The sequence below is a fragment of the Venturia canescens genome, chromosome 4 (genome assembly GCF_019457755.1).
Source record: "Venturia canescens isolate UGA chromosome 4, ASM1945775v1, whole genome shotgun sequence".
Taxonomy (NCBI): Eukaryota; Metazoa; Arthropoda; class Insecta; order Hymenoptera; family Ichneumonidae; genus Venturia; species Venturia canescens.
This window is the reverse complement of record NC_057424.1, coordinates 11,669,761-11,684,426: the sequence shown is the minus strand read 5'-3', so window position 1 is coordinate 11,684,426 and position 14,666 is coordinate 11,669,761. Positions and strand designations below refer to the sequence as shown.

General features: G+C 37.9%; 4 protein-coding genes across 6 annotated transcripts; 3 read left to right on the top strand and 1 right to left on the bottom strand.

Annotated features, from left to right (window-relative positions):
- Nucleotides 1-175: 175 nt before the first annotated feature.
- Nucleotides 176-1,958, top strand: RpS10b (Ribosomal protein S10b). The gene is made up of 3 exons (XM_043418473.1): nt 176-330; nt 724-873; nt 1,562-1,958. Exons 2-3 carry the CDS (start codon nt 724-726, stop codon nt 1,898-1,900), a joined length of 489 nt encoding a protein of 162 aa, XP_043274408.1. The 5' UTR covers nt 176-330; the 3' UTR covers nt 1,901-1,958.
- Nucleotides 1,959-2,793: 835 nt separating this feature from the next.
- Nucleotides 2,794-4,080, top strand: LOC122410309 (ubiquinol-cytochrome-c reductase complex assembly factor 2). The gene is made up of 2 exons (XM_043418475.1): nt 2,794-2,942; nt 3,774-4,080. Exons 1-2 carry the CDS (start codon nt 2,872-2,874, stop codon nt 4,078-4,080), a joined length of 378 nt encoding a protein of 125 aa, XP_043274410.1. The 5' UTR covers nt 2,794-2,871.
- LOC122410307 (probable methyltransferase-like protein 15 homolog) lies at nt 4,052-5,382 on the top strand. Its single transcript, XM_043418472.1, has one exon. It carries the CDS (start codon nt 4,052-4,054, stop codon nt 5,207-5,209), a length of 1,158 nt encoding a protein of 385 aa, XP_043274407.1. The 3' UTR covers nt 5,210-5,382.
- Nucleotides 5,284-14,348, bottom strand: pug (pug C-1-tetrahydrofolate synthase, cytoplasmic). Of its 3 annotated transcripts, none has more exons than XM_043418469.1 (13): nt 14,295-14,345; nt 12,197-12,262; nt 11,295-11,630; nt 10,289-10,381; nt 10,056-10,197; nt 9,682-9,793; nt 8,675-9,240; nt 7,794-8,097; nt 7,383-7,600; nt 6,727-7,190; nt 6,261-6,513; nt 5,844-6,029; nt 5,284-5,571 (listed from the first exon to the last, which is right to left on the bottom strand). In XM_043418469.1, exons 1-13 carry the CDS (start codon nt 14,318-14,320, stop codon nt 5,482-5,484), a joined length of 2,856 nt encoding a protein of 951 aa, XP_043274404.1. In that variant the 5' UTR covers nt 14,321-14,345; the 3' UTR covers nt 5,284-5,481. The 3 variants fall into 3 exon arrangements, with proteins under 3 accessions (XP_043274404.1, XP_043274405.1, XP_043274406.1); XM_043418470.1 differs by lacking the exon at nt 14,295-14,345 and adding an exon at nt 12,431-13,576; XM_043418471.1 differs by lacking the exon at nt 12,197-12,262 and having other exon boundaries at nt 14,295-14,348.
- Nucleotides 14,349-14,666: the final 318 nt, after the last annotated feature.

Sequence of the window (14,666 nt, the reverse complement as noted above, 5' to 3'; positions counted from 1 at the left end):
ATCAAATAAAATCGAATGCGCTGAAATTTTTTTTTCTGTGCGACATTTTATATAGCTAAAAAGAAAGATACGTTTATGGGTACAAGATGAACGTGTTTTTGTGTTGAATTGTACCAATGAAGTAGTTCGAATCGCACAGCTACGAATTATTGTCGCATGGTGGCGCAGTTGAAAAATTCCGAAATTCGAACTTGCCGCTCTTTACAGTTATTCATGTTCCTCGCTTTAACATCTCTTTCCGATAATAACGTCAACTCGAAGCGTTTTATCGCGCTGGGATTCGTACAAAAATCAGCTTTAATCCCAAGCATCGTTGATTTTTAAGGCAAAGTATGTAATCCATATAAATTTGCGTTTTCTTTAGTCTCATCGAGGAGTAAAATTTTCGTATCACGGATATTCCAAACATAATTATGTGATGACATATTATTGACGTGCCTGCTTCAACGTTTCGGCGTTTTCTTGTGCTACGTGATTTTGGTTGAATTTATAAATGCATATCATTTACATCGGTATACTAATAGTAAAGTGCTTAAAAGTTTATTTCAAATGTTTATTGTTGCGTTCGATCGAAAACTCGTTAATTTTTCAGTCTGATTTTCACAACATAACCTCTTTCTTCATAAATAAGGATATCGGACCACTTGTTTTTTCACCGTTGATAAAGTGCTCCTTGTTTTACATAGTGAAATAAATGTGATTCATTTTATAAATTTTCTTCAGATGTTGATGCCCAAGAAGAACCGTGTTACCATTTACGAATACCTCTTCAAAGAGGGAGTAATGGTTGCTAAGAAAGACTACCATGCACCAAAGCATCCCGCAACGGAGCTTGAGACTATTCCCAATCTTCAGGTCATCAAGGCTATGCAGGTATTTATTTATAGTATTTTCAATTTTCCTACGCTAAAATCTTGGCAAACAATATTTTTTATCGCTAACTTTAAAAGTTTAGTTCTAACTTTACTTGTCTATTACGTTACTGGACCGTTATCTGTAATTGCTGTGGTCAAATTTTCCGTTCTAATTATACAAATTTTAATGCTATTTTTGTTTTTTTCTTCAATGTAAATATGTAATTTTAAAATTGAGTGCACATTTTAAAAAATTTGGTAATTATGTAAAATCAGCATCGTTAGAATTCAGCATTCAATTTTGTCTTTATTTCTTCAATCAGTTTCGTCATCTATTCTCAAAATTCCCTAAATGATTGTGTTTAAAGAAATGCTGTGTTCATTTATTCTTCATATTTCCATTCAAAAGTGTGAGGTTTAGTCACTAGTGAAAATTGCAAAAATTATCCCTTTTTTATTCTTCAAGTTCTTTTTTAGATTGATCAATTGATCCAATAATTTCAGGCATTGGGAACATTTTTCAAAATTATCAAGAAAATGCTTGATGTCAAATAATGAAATTTAGAATTTTTAACACAAACAAAAAATTCAGTTCCTTCGTTTTTTAAATAAATGAATAAGTATTGTGTATCCCAAGATGAATTAAATTTCATTTGTTGGAATTCAATTGAATGCTTATATATTTAAACATTGCTTCTAAATTTCAGTCACTGAAATCCAGAGGATATGTAAAGGAACAGTTTGCATGGAGACATTTTTACTGGTACCTAACAAATGACGGTATCGAATACCTTCGTGGATATCTGCATCTCCCCCCAGAAATTGTTCCATCGACGCTCAAGAGACAGCCCAGACCAGAAACCACAAGGCCGAGGCCAGCTGCTGGATCAAAGAGCGAAAGCTCCAGACCCGCGGAAGACCGCGCTGGATACAGACGCGGACCTGGTGGTCCTCCAGCTCCGGGTGACAAGAAGGCAGATATTGGACCTGGTACTGGCGATCTTGAGTTCCGTGGCGGTTTCGGACGAGGCAAAGCTCCGCAATAACTGATTTGTACGATTTAAAATGAAAATAAACGTGTCATATCCTGGCGTTTAAAAAAAATTAATGTCGATTCTTCAATATTTCATGTGTTCTTGAAAAATGAGAATTATTTGGCGTTTTTCTATCATTCAAGGATAAATCGAAGAATCGTTGACTTTTTTTGATTATTTTTAATTTTATTCATTAATTTTGAACAGTACAAATAGAGAACGAACGACCGTAAAGGGAATTGGATGGTTTATTATTTATCACAAAGTTGCAGTATATTTTCATGTAAAATTCACAGTTAGATGTATAGACATACTAAAATAACTTCCTTCGTAAAACTTATCGTAATCGACGAATGACGAGAAACTGTTGAATAATAGAATGAAAAGTTACCTATCATAAATTGTATGATGTTTTGAAATTAATCATTCTTATTGTAGGCTATTGTTTTGAATCTATTAGTGAGGTTTATGGCCGTTTTCTCCAACGCGGTTCAAACTCAGTTCAATTTTTTAAATATAGTTTCGAGATAGGATGAACCGAGTTTAAACTCGGATTAACGTTGGAGAAAACGGGCATTAGAAATCATAAAATTAGCATATTCGCGTATATATAAGAGTAAATCACTGCGCTGGTTTTTCTTCCATACTTGGCGTCGAGTCGCCTCCGCGTCTCTTGGAACACTCAATTATTTGAAATTCGCAATGACCGTTAACATTCACAAAAAATATATATGAAATACTTTAGTTTGTGATCATTCTGGTTGAAAAACGAATTTATTAATTGATTCATAGCGAATAATAAAAAAAAACGGCGTGTTTCCGGTTTCTATCCATTCGTATCGTCTGTTTCCTGTATTAGGCACTGCAGTAATCGTCACCGATGTCGCCGACGTCGCCGTCGTCATTCGCGCCTCGCGGCATTCGCCTCGTATTCTTCTGATGCGAAGCACGAAGCACCGGAGTTGACGGGAGTTATTCCGACAATGGCCGGTAGTTATAAGAATTTTATGAAATTATTGGAAGCTTGGCCACTTGACAAGTCAAAAGCGGGCAGGTAAGTGTTAAATAGACATCATTTGATATCATATATATTACGATGTATTGGCGTAAAGACTGCGTTTATTATTATTAGTCTATCCAAGTATCAACCTAAATTTTAGGTTATGTACATGGTCAAAATGTTTTTCAATTTCTTCAGTGTTATTTCGTATATATCTAGAGTTCCTTAACTTTTAATTATAATATATTTATAAAACTCATTGATATTTTTATTTTGTTTCCACCGATCAATTCTTTTGATTCTCATTATTTTTTCGTTTTTTCTACGTATACTGAAAAGAATCGTGGCTCAGCACTATTAAGTAATTGTTTTTGGGGTCTTTTACTAATTACGTTGTATTGAGGTAAACTTAAAATAAAGTTTGGAAATGACATTATATAATAACAATACGGGGTATTTGGTTCAAAATGAACAATCGAAAATTGCTGTAGTTTACGAATTTCTTAATTTTAGTAATGGGATAGTATATTTAACACAATATTTATCAGTAAGAAAATTCTCAATTATATTTATCCATATATGTTGCAATACTTTTACCTTCAATTATTGCACAAGTGCACACCTCTAAATGAATGACTAAAGGATCCTACTGTATTTGGTTATTTGTTGTCTTTTGATATACATTTTCAGATACTTTGATCTCGATTAAAGATATATTTCAGTTTCAAGTAGAATAATCTGTTTTTAATGTGATTTACATAAAATTTACTTAATTTTTCATGAATTTGCCAAATAATTTAAATTTGACCATCTAAAATGTTTTTTTTTTATCGATTTTGAAGCCACAATATTTAGTATGTTTAAACAAGTTTCTCATTTCTATAGGGATCTGGGACAACACATTCGTGATAATTTGAAAGTAGCCTTTGCTAAAGGACCACATAGCGAAATAAATCAAGAACAGTGTGATCGATACTATAACAGTTTAAAGAGATTAGCATCAAATTATTACGGCCAACATTACCCACGAACAAACAAATCTACAGCAAGTGGACTTTCGGCAGAGGAGTGTAATATTGCATTGTCCCCGGAGTTTGAGGAATATTTCAAAGAGGAGGAGTTGGGAATCCTGAAACGAAATTTTGTAAGGTTGAAGAAAAGGTATGGCTCTACAGCTAGTGAAAAGAATTGAAAAAGGGGCAGGATTCAGAGTTGCACGATCCTTCTGCGTGGCTGTCCATGAGAAATCGCTAAGTCAAAATAATGGGGAAGTTCTGAGAAATAAGCGAAAACCTCATGTACCGGTGATGGTCGAGGAAGTACTGAAATATTTGGATCCTAGTCCCGGTGAGACTTTTGTTGATATGACTTTTGGGGCAGGTGGACATTCTGCGAGAATTTTAGACAGCACTCCAGATACAAAGATTTTTGCACTAGACCGTGATCCTGTGGCTCACGAGTATGCAAAATTGATGGCAGAAAAATATTCTGGACGCGTTATACCATTGCTTGGGCGGTTCTCAGAATTGCCACAATTACTGCGCAAACACAAAATCCAGGGTAACACTATAGATGGTTTTCTCTTTGATTTTGGTTGCTCTTCGATGCAGTTCAACGTCGGTAGTCGTGGTTTTTCTGTAGTTAAAAATGGACCACTCGATATGCGTATGGATGGGAATCGTTGTCCAAACCAGCCGACTGCAGCAGACGTTTTAGCTCGGGCTACAGAGGAAGATCTTTTTCGGATACTGAAGGTTTATGGGGAAGAGAAACAAGCGAAAAAAATTGCTCGAGCAATAATAGAGGCTCGTTATACTTTCAAGGAACTCGAGACGACCGAGGAGCTTGCGAAATTGGTCGAAGCAACTCTGGACGATGAAAGCTTTATCAGTAGCACTGACGACCAGAGCGAGGTCCGTAGAACCGACAAACTCGGCAGAACCGCTCATCTCGCCACGAAAACCTTTCAAGCTTTTCGTATATTCGTCAATAATGAGTTGAACGAAATCAATTATGGTATTCTGGTCGCTGAAAAATATCTTAAAATAAGCGGTCGTATGATTACTATAGCTTTCCATTCTCTCGAAGATACAATCGTTAAGAGACATCTTTTCGGCAATATTACTGACAACATGGTCAATCAATCCCCCCTCAAATACTCCAATTATAATAAATTCTACAATCAATCAGAAGTTCATCATCTGACCGAGGTGCCATGGTCGATGCTTCACAAACACGTTTTGATTCCAAAGGCCGATGAAATCGATGCTAATCCACGTGCAAGATCAGCCAAATTTCGTGCTCTCGTCAAAGTCAAATAGAACCAACGGAATGTGCCACTGCATAAAACGCTGTTAAATTTTTACGCGATAAAGAAGGCTTCGTTTAAAGGGAATTTGCTTTCACAAAGTGCGACATCTCTGTCGACAAGATTTATTGTAACCTGTACATATTGTATTAAACATGTTATAATAAACAAAAATGTAGGAAAATAGATGTGCTCTGTTGACACTTTACGAAGCTTGCCTCTTATACAGAAATATATTTATAACAATATTTAACATTAAAAAACTTTACGATGAATCTCTTCCGACTAAAACAATCCCTCGATCTCATCGGTTTCATGATTCCAGTCCATATCGTATACAGCAGGTCGAGTAGCTAAACCAGGCATCAGCATTATCTGAAAATGAGAAATTTTCTGTAGAAATCGTTCAAAGAAATTGGTCGAATTGATTCGTATTCTTCGTTCATCAATCGGTAAACCAAAGACGAAGAAACTCCAAGATTTTTTGATAATTTTTTCAAAATGTCGAACAGGAAGGAATCACCGATCTTTATTATTTTCGAGTACAAAAAAGTTCCATGTTCGAAGGGTATTTGCCTCTGCAATTATACTCTGTTCTTTCGAGAGAAATTTATGATTTCTGAAAGTACTAAAGTCTGCTGACTTACCTCTCCAACCATGGGTACGACGAATTTCGCTCCGGTAGAGACAAAAATGTCGGTAATGTTGAGTGGGAAACCTGTCGGAGCTCCCTTGATAGCTGCGTCGCCAGTCAACGAGTTTGAAGTCTTTGCCATGCAAAGTGGATATTTGTCGTATCCTAATTTGCTGTATTGAGCTATTTTCTCTTTGACCTAAAGACAGAAAACTCCTGATCAGTATGTTTTAGTGATAGATTAAAAAAAAATCTTGGAATCGAATTTTTTTTCTTTTCTCTTCAAATATTACTCGAAAAAGAAGAAAGGCAATGAACTTTCCCAACAAATAAAGAGACGAGAATAAAATTTGGTTCCCCAGTCGAATTGGAACTTACGAAATTCTAGTTTCGTCATTCTCAAACTATGAAGAATAAATAGTTTACGTACCGTATCTGCGAGAATAACTTGGCCAGCTCCGTACATTTCTCGGGCAATGACATTGATTTTTTCTACGATGCTTAGATCATTATCATAAAGGAACTTGAATTCGTTCGGTTTTTCGATGGCCTCCAATACAGCGTCAGCTAAATGACAAGCTCCCTCGCCACCCTTTGCCCAATGATTACAGACGACAGCGCTCGTTGCACCTCCCTTCAAAGCTGCCACTCTTACCAATTCGAGCTCCGCTGGCGTATCGGATCTACGGAACGGAGTCGAGTGCATGAAGATAATGATAGGTGAAGAAAACTGATAAAAAACGATTAATCAAAAATTCAGAATTTCCATAGGAATTGAAAAAAATTTCAAATAATTCAAAAAAACCTTGAAATCTTGAGTAACGAAAGCTTTTTGAAAAATTTCATCAGAAGGCAACTTAAAAAATGGAGAAGCGGATAATCAGGCAAAGACTTACGCGTGTTTGTTGATAGCGACGACAACGGGCACACCAAACTTATTACCGTTGCTGATGTGTTTCAGAAGATTTGGCAAACCTTTTTCCACAAGATCGAGATGTTCTTCGGTGTACTCTCTCTTCAAGGGTGCCCCAGGAGTCACAGTTGGTCCGCCACCGTGCATCTTCAGTGCTCTCACCGTCGCCACGAGGACAATAGCGTTCGGCACGTGACCGGAAGTTCGGCATTTAATATCGAAGAATTTTTCCATTCCAATGTCTGAGCCGAAACCAGCTTCAGTGACAACGATCCCGTCCGGCCCGACGAGCTTCAGAGCCAATGCGTCAGCAATTATCGACGAACAACCGTGGGCGATGTTCGCAAACGGTCCCGTATGCACGAGAACCGGAGTACCTTCGATACTCTGCATGAGATTCGGTTCGATCGCGTCCTTCAATAACACGGCCATTGCTCCGGTCATGCCCTGAACAGAAATGAAGTTTCCACTTTTAAAGAAAACGATTTTCGAACGTTTCATCTGCTCAGTTTCGAGCAAACGCTTCAGAAATTTTCGCATTGAACTTTTCATCTTCAAGCCCAAATTTTTATAATCGAAACGTCAATTTCCTTGGCGAAATTGTTTGTTACGATTTCGATGGTCCGCGACGATACTTACGAAATCTTCGGCCGTCAGAGGCTCTCCCTTCTTGTTGAATGCGACAACGATCTCGCCCAGTCTTTTTTTCATGTCTTCGACGTCAGTGGCAAGTGAGAGAATCGCCATGATTTCAGATCCAACAGAAATTCGGAACGAAGATTCCCGGTGGTGCCCCTTTTCCGTAGGACTCTGACCGATCGTTATTTTACGTAGGAATCGATCATTTAAATCGACAACTGAAATAAAAAAACTTTAACACTTGGACGAATTGATCGAAAATGATACCAAATTTCTGTTAAGTTGAAAAAATTTCGATTAAAAATTCTATAAACATGATTTGTGCTTGAAAAATTGAGTGACCTCACTGCAGTGGTCAAAAATAATAATAATAATAATAATAATAATAAAATAGAATAGAACTCGTCTCGCCTCTTGTCCAAGTTATTCTTTCGGGATCGATGTCGAGTCTCGCGAATTTCGATTGTTCCTCTTCGGTGAGACTCGCCGGATCGGTTTTGTTGATTCCAAGTTTATGCAGACGTTTCAGTTGAATTTTTGAAAATTTTCTAACTCCTTTGATTGCAGGTACCAGTCTATCGTAAAGGGCTTTGTCGGTTTGAGTCGATTCGTGGAAATATCTTGCATCTATTTGAGCAGCGAGTAGATTGTTTGCTGCAGTTACGGCGTGGATGTCACCGGTCAAGTGCAGATTGAACTCTTCCATTGGTATTACCTGATCGGGGATTGTTGACGTCACTATTACACCATCGAAAGGTACTGACCAGTTTTTTCATTTTTAAATAAAATATTTTGAAACTGTACATTTAGTGCATTTCGAATGAATCCAAAACCGACTGACACTCGGTCGAAACTGTTTCAGAATGAATAACACTTTCATTGATGTCAATATGATTATGCCATGCAAATTTCGGACATTCGACGTTTTTCTTTGATTTTAAAGTTGTCGGTAATGTCGACTTTTAGGAAAATATTTTTCAACTAAAGCGAGATGCTGTTCATCGTATAGAACGAATTCATTGATTTTCTAACGATCTGTTGGGATCAATTTCTAATATTAACGTTTTTTTTTTTAGAATTTCGATGAATGAATCTTCTAGTCGAATCTTTGGGTAAATGAACAATATTCGATTTCTTTTTCAGGATAATTATATTAGGAAATGAATGTTTATAGCGTGTTAAAGCTGGAATTTCCCAGTTTTCGAATCAAACGAGAACTTGGAATTAAATTATAATGACGAGAGAAATATTCATTGAAGCTCAGACGAAACATTGATCGAAAGTTCGTTCACCTGGGAGTAGCCTCCGCCAGCAGCGCCACCTTTGACACCAAACGTGGGACCCATGCTCGGTTGTCTCAGGGTAGCGAAGGAATTTTTGCCCTTGTGAGCGGAAAGAGCTTGCACCAGTCCAAGAGTCGTAGTGCTTTTGCCCTCGCCGAAAGGCGTTGGCGTTATGCCGACGACAACGACGTATTTACCATCCGTTTGATTTTTCAGTCTTTTCAGAACGTTCAGACTGATTTTAGCCTTTTTGGCTCCATAAGGACTGAGCTCGTTCGGTAGGAGACCAATTTCTTCGGCCAACATGCTGATGGGTTTGGGCTCCTGGCCACGCGATATTTCAATGTCACTTGGAACTGGTTCAGTTACGTTCAAACGAAGAGCTCGAAGGTTCCATTTGTTCTCGAACAATTTTTCGACTACCCGCTGCGCCGAGATGACGGTGTTTCTCATCAACATCGCAACAGTCACTGGTCCAACTCCACCAGGAACCGGTGTTATGTACGATGCTACTTCTGCAGCGTCTTTATAAGCAACATCACCAACGAGCCGCGAGCCAGACTTTTTCGTAGCATCTGCAAATTGTTATTTCAACTCCAAGTTCAACATTTTTTCAATGAAAACTTGTGGAAAAATTGCACGAATTAGCTACTGAACAATTCAATAATGATGATTCAATAATGAAAACCGGCTCAAATTCCCTTGACGTGGAATCTCGGAAACGATTGATGAGTCATTCACCGATGGTTCAAAACCGGACAATGTTACCACGAGAAAATTAGCCGAAAGTTATTTTCTCACAATTTCTATTTCTCACTGAATTCTATTTGAAACGAAGCAAAAGTTCGTTTCAGAGAACGCAAGGAGGCCGACGAATCTCGTTCTTATTAAAATACATCAATCGACGTTGATCGTTTAGCGATCGACGAAGTTCCATTATTTTGTGAACATTCAAATTGTTCAAACGCGACGAACAATGAGCATGCGCCAAACTATAATCATTCATCGCCACTCACCAGGTATAGAGTTTATACCACAGTCGATAACGACTGCGCCAGGCTTGATCCATGATCCTTGGACGAATTCTGGCGAACCGATGGCGACAACGACAATATCAGCTTGCGATACCTGCGTTTTCAATTAATATAAATATGAGTCGAGTATGATGCTAAACTTTTTAATGGATTAATAGTAATCGCAAATTGTTATGTTTATTATTAACGCTCGACCTTCACACTGGCGTTAATAATTTGATATTGTTAGTTGTCTTCCCTTTTTGCGTTTTTACAAAATATTTTTTCGTTCAATTGGTTATTCCAGAAATGTTCACCGAGTTAAATTTGATCTTGCGTCATGTTTTGAATTGAGTTATTTGTAGACTAGAACTTACGATTCGCGGAATGTCTTTTGTCCGCGAATGGCAAACCGTGACAGTCGCATGGTGCCATTTTAGTAATTCGGCGATGGGTGTTCCGACGATTTTACTTCTGCCTAAAACAACAGCTTGAGCTCCAGCTATTTGGACGCCGGTTCTATCAGCAAACACACCCAAACAAAATATCACTATTCAAAAGACTGCAGATCAATTTTTCATTAAATTCTCATTCTTTTTTTTTCTCCTACTTTTGAATGAGCTTGATGCATCCTATTGGCGTACATGGTAAAAAGCCAGTCATGTCGCCAATCGCCACTCTTCCCTCGTTGATTGTATTGAGCCTGAGAAAGAAAAAATTTAAAAAGTTTCGACGACTGCTCACTTTTAAAAGTTATTATTAATTATATTAGATATTATTTCGATAAGTTATATCAACTCTGTTGGGCTTATCTTATACTTCGGACATTCATCAATGTAAAAAAAATATGATCGGCCATTCTTCGTTAATTGCACAAGTGCGACGAAAAAATAGATAGTCAAATTGGGCATTTTTAAGGAAAAATGTGCGACTCAAAGGCATAACAAGCGTAGAATTGTCTTGGAAAAAAATTGTCCTCGACCATGTTTACTCATAAAAATGCATAAGAACAGCGATGTCTGGAATGAGACATTTTTTCGATAGAAGATATTCAGGCATAGAGATATCTCAGAACAGGCATATTTTGACATTAGCATATTCGAGAATAGAGTTTTTTTTTTACAAATGGAGTTTCATTAATTATGTGGCTATACAGAACGATCTTTGTGAATAGGATTCCTTGAAACTTGAAAATTTTCATTCACTTCAATATTTTTTCGATGAATAATTTCGAAATATGTAATCCAAATGATATTCGACGATCCGAGCGTCGTTACGTAATTAAATGCCTTGATTCTTCGATGAAGTTTTTTGCGTAACAGAATGACGTGTCGGTCAATGTTTTGTCATTTAATCGTACAACCTCCGATAGTTGGGTCTAAGGTTAAGCGAGTTATTTCCATGCGTTTCTTCTTTAATTTTATCAGTTTGAAAATGAGTTAGCTACTTTTGCGTGATTCGCCAGTCACTTTTTCATTATCACGAAGTGTTCCATTTCTTAATTTGTGTTTCTGCTTTCTTTTAAAAAATACTGAATTTCTGAATATTTATTTTATACAACATTAAAATTCAAGGGAAAGCTCAAACGAATGAAATGGAAAATGATTTTCACTGACCCATCGACATCCTTGGCTGGTGAGACCGAATCAGTGATCAAATGAGAATCGATTTTGTTGACTGTATCCAGAGGCATCTGAACTATAATTCCATGAATCGCTGGGTCGGTGTTGAGTTTGTTGAGCTTGCTCAAAAGCTCCATTTCTGTTGTTGTGTTTGGTAACTTTATGTGAGAAGCTTTTATTCCTATCTCGTCGGCTGCCTGTTTCTTCATGCGAATGTACACATTGGAATCTTCTCTACCGCCGACCTGAACGATCGCTAAACCAGGAGCGAAATCTCGTACTTTTTCTTTCATTGCTGCCACATCTTTTGCCAAGGATTGTCGAACTTCTCTGTAATATGGAAATCAGTTATTTATTTTGAGTTTCGGTATTTTTAAAAATTGATTAATCAACACCGACGTTTTGGGTCAACGTTTGCTCTGATGTTACTCAAAATCCGAGTTTCTTCCACTCTCAAAATTCTTTGAATCCCAGCGATATTGGCATTTTTACAAAATATTGTTCAAATACAAAATTCCGCTGGTGCACGAATCCTGATCGATCGTAGATAAAGTAGAATCGTCGTTTTATCACGCAGCGATTCATTTGGGCACTATTCACTTGATTTTTTTCGTGTTATCGTCCTTTCAGAGTGCGTTATAAAACGACGAATCGTTGAAAACAAAAACATTATGATCGTTATGGGTTGTTATCGTGCACATTTGTCACGATGAATCTCATCGTTCGACTTGAAAATAATTTGCAACTTCTTGTCACGTAAATTCACTGATATCGTGCCCCTGACAACGCCCGTTAAGGAAAACTCCAAAAAAAAAAACAAAAATTTGTTCATTAAGTTGATACTCGATTTAGAAACATTGTCAGTGTGATCAAAAAATCATTTCAAATGTTCTTACTTGGCAAAGTCCGTTCCTGAGAGTACGACACCACGCAAGTTCGTTGCCATTCTCCTGTCGAATGATCTACGCGACCGCGTGGTAAAAAAAAAATGAGAAAAGTTCGTTTTTGTGTATATTTTTCGTCGGATATTGGAGCAGTAAAGTTTTACAGTCTACTTAGGTTTTTATGGACAGTTCGAAGAGTTGAAAGATAGAGAACGAAATCTGGAGAGTCCGGAATGTCGTATTTACCGAGCTTTTGATCGAGCGTCAAGTCGAGCGCACGCGAGTGTATAGTTTGTGACCGGCTCGAATCAGTCCCAACGTTTATCGCGTTATAGGCGCACACTTCTGTGTGCGTGGGCATGCGTGTGTTAATTTGAGCCGGTTCGCACGTACGAAACACCAGGATCGAGCAGCGCTTTTGAAAGAACACGCTCAGCAAGTTCCCCTCTCATCTTTCGATATTGTACTTTTCGTATCGAAGCCACGAAGGCTCGCAGAGTCCCCCCTCGCAGCTGACAGCGGTTCTCAAAATCCGTTCGCGTTCGAATCGCCTGTGGCGGCAATTCTTCACTTTTTAAAACGTCAACGCGAGTCCAAGTGCCAGAGAATTATCTCATTTTGTTTCGAGCTGCTCTCATTTATGGACGCACAAATTTTCGGGTCTAGCTGTAGCCCAGTTTGGATTTGGTGCAGCGAAGTAGAAAACGCTCAAAATTTTTCCATGTTCACTAATTTCACAGCAAAAGTTACAACATTACAACATATTTATTGTATCGTTATCTGTGGTGGTTCGGAACTTTTGCATAAGATTCAAGTTTATCGGAATTGAGCTCGCAGCAAAAGAGGCAGCGAGTGGCTTCGCACTTTCATCAGCGTTGACAGCCCTCGCGGAGGATCGACCTTGGCTTCTCGTTTTAAACGCGCCTGCTCTTTTATCAAATTTCTCCACATTTTATCAGCTCGTTACGTAAGGAAAATTGCAAGAATTCTTGCCACTAAACGCAGGCCTTTTCCGTTTGCCGTTTGCCTCGATCGATGCGACTACGAGTTTATGACAAAATGAATGTTGTACGTGAAAAATATTGAAATTTTTTTTTTGTTTTTTAATCTCACAGCCTATTCGGTGCATTTTCCCAAAGATCTTTTACGTTTCGCCATAAAATATTCACAAAACACCATTTTGTCACACAACTTTCACTTCAATATCGAAAAAGGAAAAAGATCCTCGTGGCTCTGCACGTTTCATGATTACATGCTCACTTAAGTCACTGAAGTTATGCCAATCGTACTGTACAACATTTCTTAAAACTTTCAGACATTTTGACAATATTTTTCGAAGGCTCTTTATTCTCTCGTTTTATGCATCGATTATTTTCGTCCCATTGGATTATAATCCTCTTATTCGGATCGAATGAATCTTTGAAACGTTTTATTCGAGAACTATGAACACTGTACGAGTAACTGATTTTCTTATGGGGCCTTAGAGAGATTCATTCGACTGCAAGAATTTATAAACTGGATATCTCTAAATGTTTTATACGGAACACCTCGCTCACGAAAAATGCTGGGAATGCTAGGAACGACGACAAAAATAAGGAGCAATGGAACGTTCAACGTTGAAGATATAGAAGCTGGGAAAAATTTTAGAACCAGAGACCTTTTATGAACGCGAAATCCCAGGGGTTTGGTTCAGCAAAACCCAAAATGAAACAAATTTCTTTCCTGGCGGTTGCTGCGAGTCACAGTAATCGGTTTTAATGCACTTTTGTTAAGAGCCAATCCAGATTTCGCATGATCAACGCGAGTGCTCTACTTATGCGCCCACGATATACGCTCCTCCGTGAGAGGAAGTCCTTAAACCGTACTATTTATCATTTCGCGGTAGAAATTGGGACTCAGGTTCTATCGCACGATTGCAATTTCCGAAAAACCTCGAGTGAAAATAAATTTAATGAAGTTATGGCTTAGAACGAAATAAATCTACGCTCGAAGTAGATTTGACGGTAACGAATAAGTCTGTTTGAAAAGTGACTATTTTTATGAAGGAATTTGAACTAAAAACGAAACATTAACGAATAATACAATGTGAACTCTCAAGTTCGTTTCATACTTGGCGACTTGAAGTATCCTACTCATAGATAGTCCGCTGTGTCGATTAGATGAAAACTGGAGACTGATTCAAATTTTCTAGATTCGGTGCATACGTTCATGGGGGGTAATTTTTTTCGGTTATACGATCAAAACACGCTTTACTATCTGCTTGCTGTCGTCAAGATATTTTCTGAACCGATAAACTTCGACCCTCGATGACGGGCCGACAAACCTCGAGTTTGCCCGATGTTGAAAACTCTCTTCGGAATACTATTCACGTATAGCCACTGGTTTCTCAAACTGCAGTTTGAATCGATGGTAGAATGACAGAAAAATGTGTCGATTGAACGATACGGCAAATTCACTGGCAGATAATCTTTGAAAAAATTGT

Excerpts from the sequence above, each read along its gene's own strand:
- LOC122410307 (XM_043418472.1), top strand. The coding sequence starts at position 4,052 with ATGGCTCTACAGCTAGTGAAAAGAATTGAAAAAGGGGCAGGATTCAGA.
- RpS10b (XM_043418473.1), top strand. The coding sequence starts at position 724 with ATGTTGATGCCCAAGAAGAACCGTGTTACCATTTACGAATACCTCTTC. Across the intron at positions 874-1,561 it reads AGGTCATCAAGGCTATGCAG|TCACTGAAATCCAGAGGATA; the intron begins GTATTTATTTAT and ends TCTAAATTTCAG.
- pug (XM_043418469.1), bottom strand. The coding sequence starts at position 14,320 with ATGAGTAGGATACTTCAAGTCGCCAA. Across the intron at positions 7,191-7,382 it reads CTCTGACGGCCGAAGATTTC|GGCATGACCGGAGCAATGGC; the intron begins GTAAGTATCGTC and ends ATTTCTGTTCAG. Across the intron at positions 5,572-5,843 it reads TCGTACCCATGGTTGGAGAG|ATAATGCTGATGCCTGGTTT; the intron begins GTAAGTCAGCAG and ends TCTCATTTTCAG.
- LOC122410309 (XM_043418475.1), top strand. The coding sequence starts at position 2,872 with ATGGCCGGTAGTTATAAGAATTTTATGAAATTATTGGAAGCTTGGCCA. Across the intron at positions 2,943-3,773 it reads GACAAGTCAAAAGCGGGCAG|GGATCTGGGACAACACATTC; the intron begins GTAAGTGTTAAA and ends TCATTTCTATAG.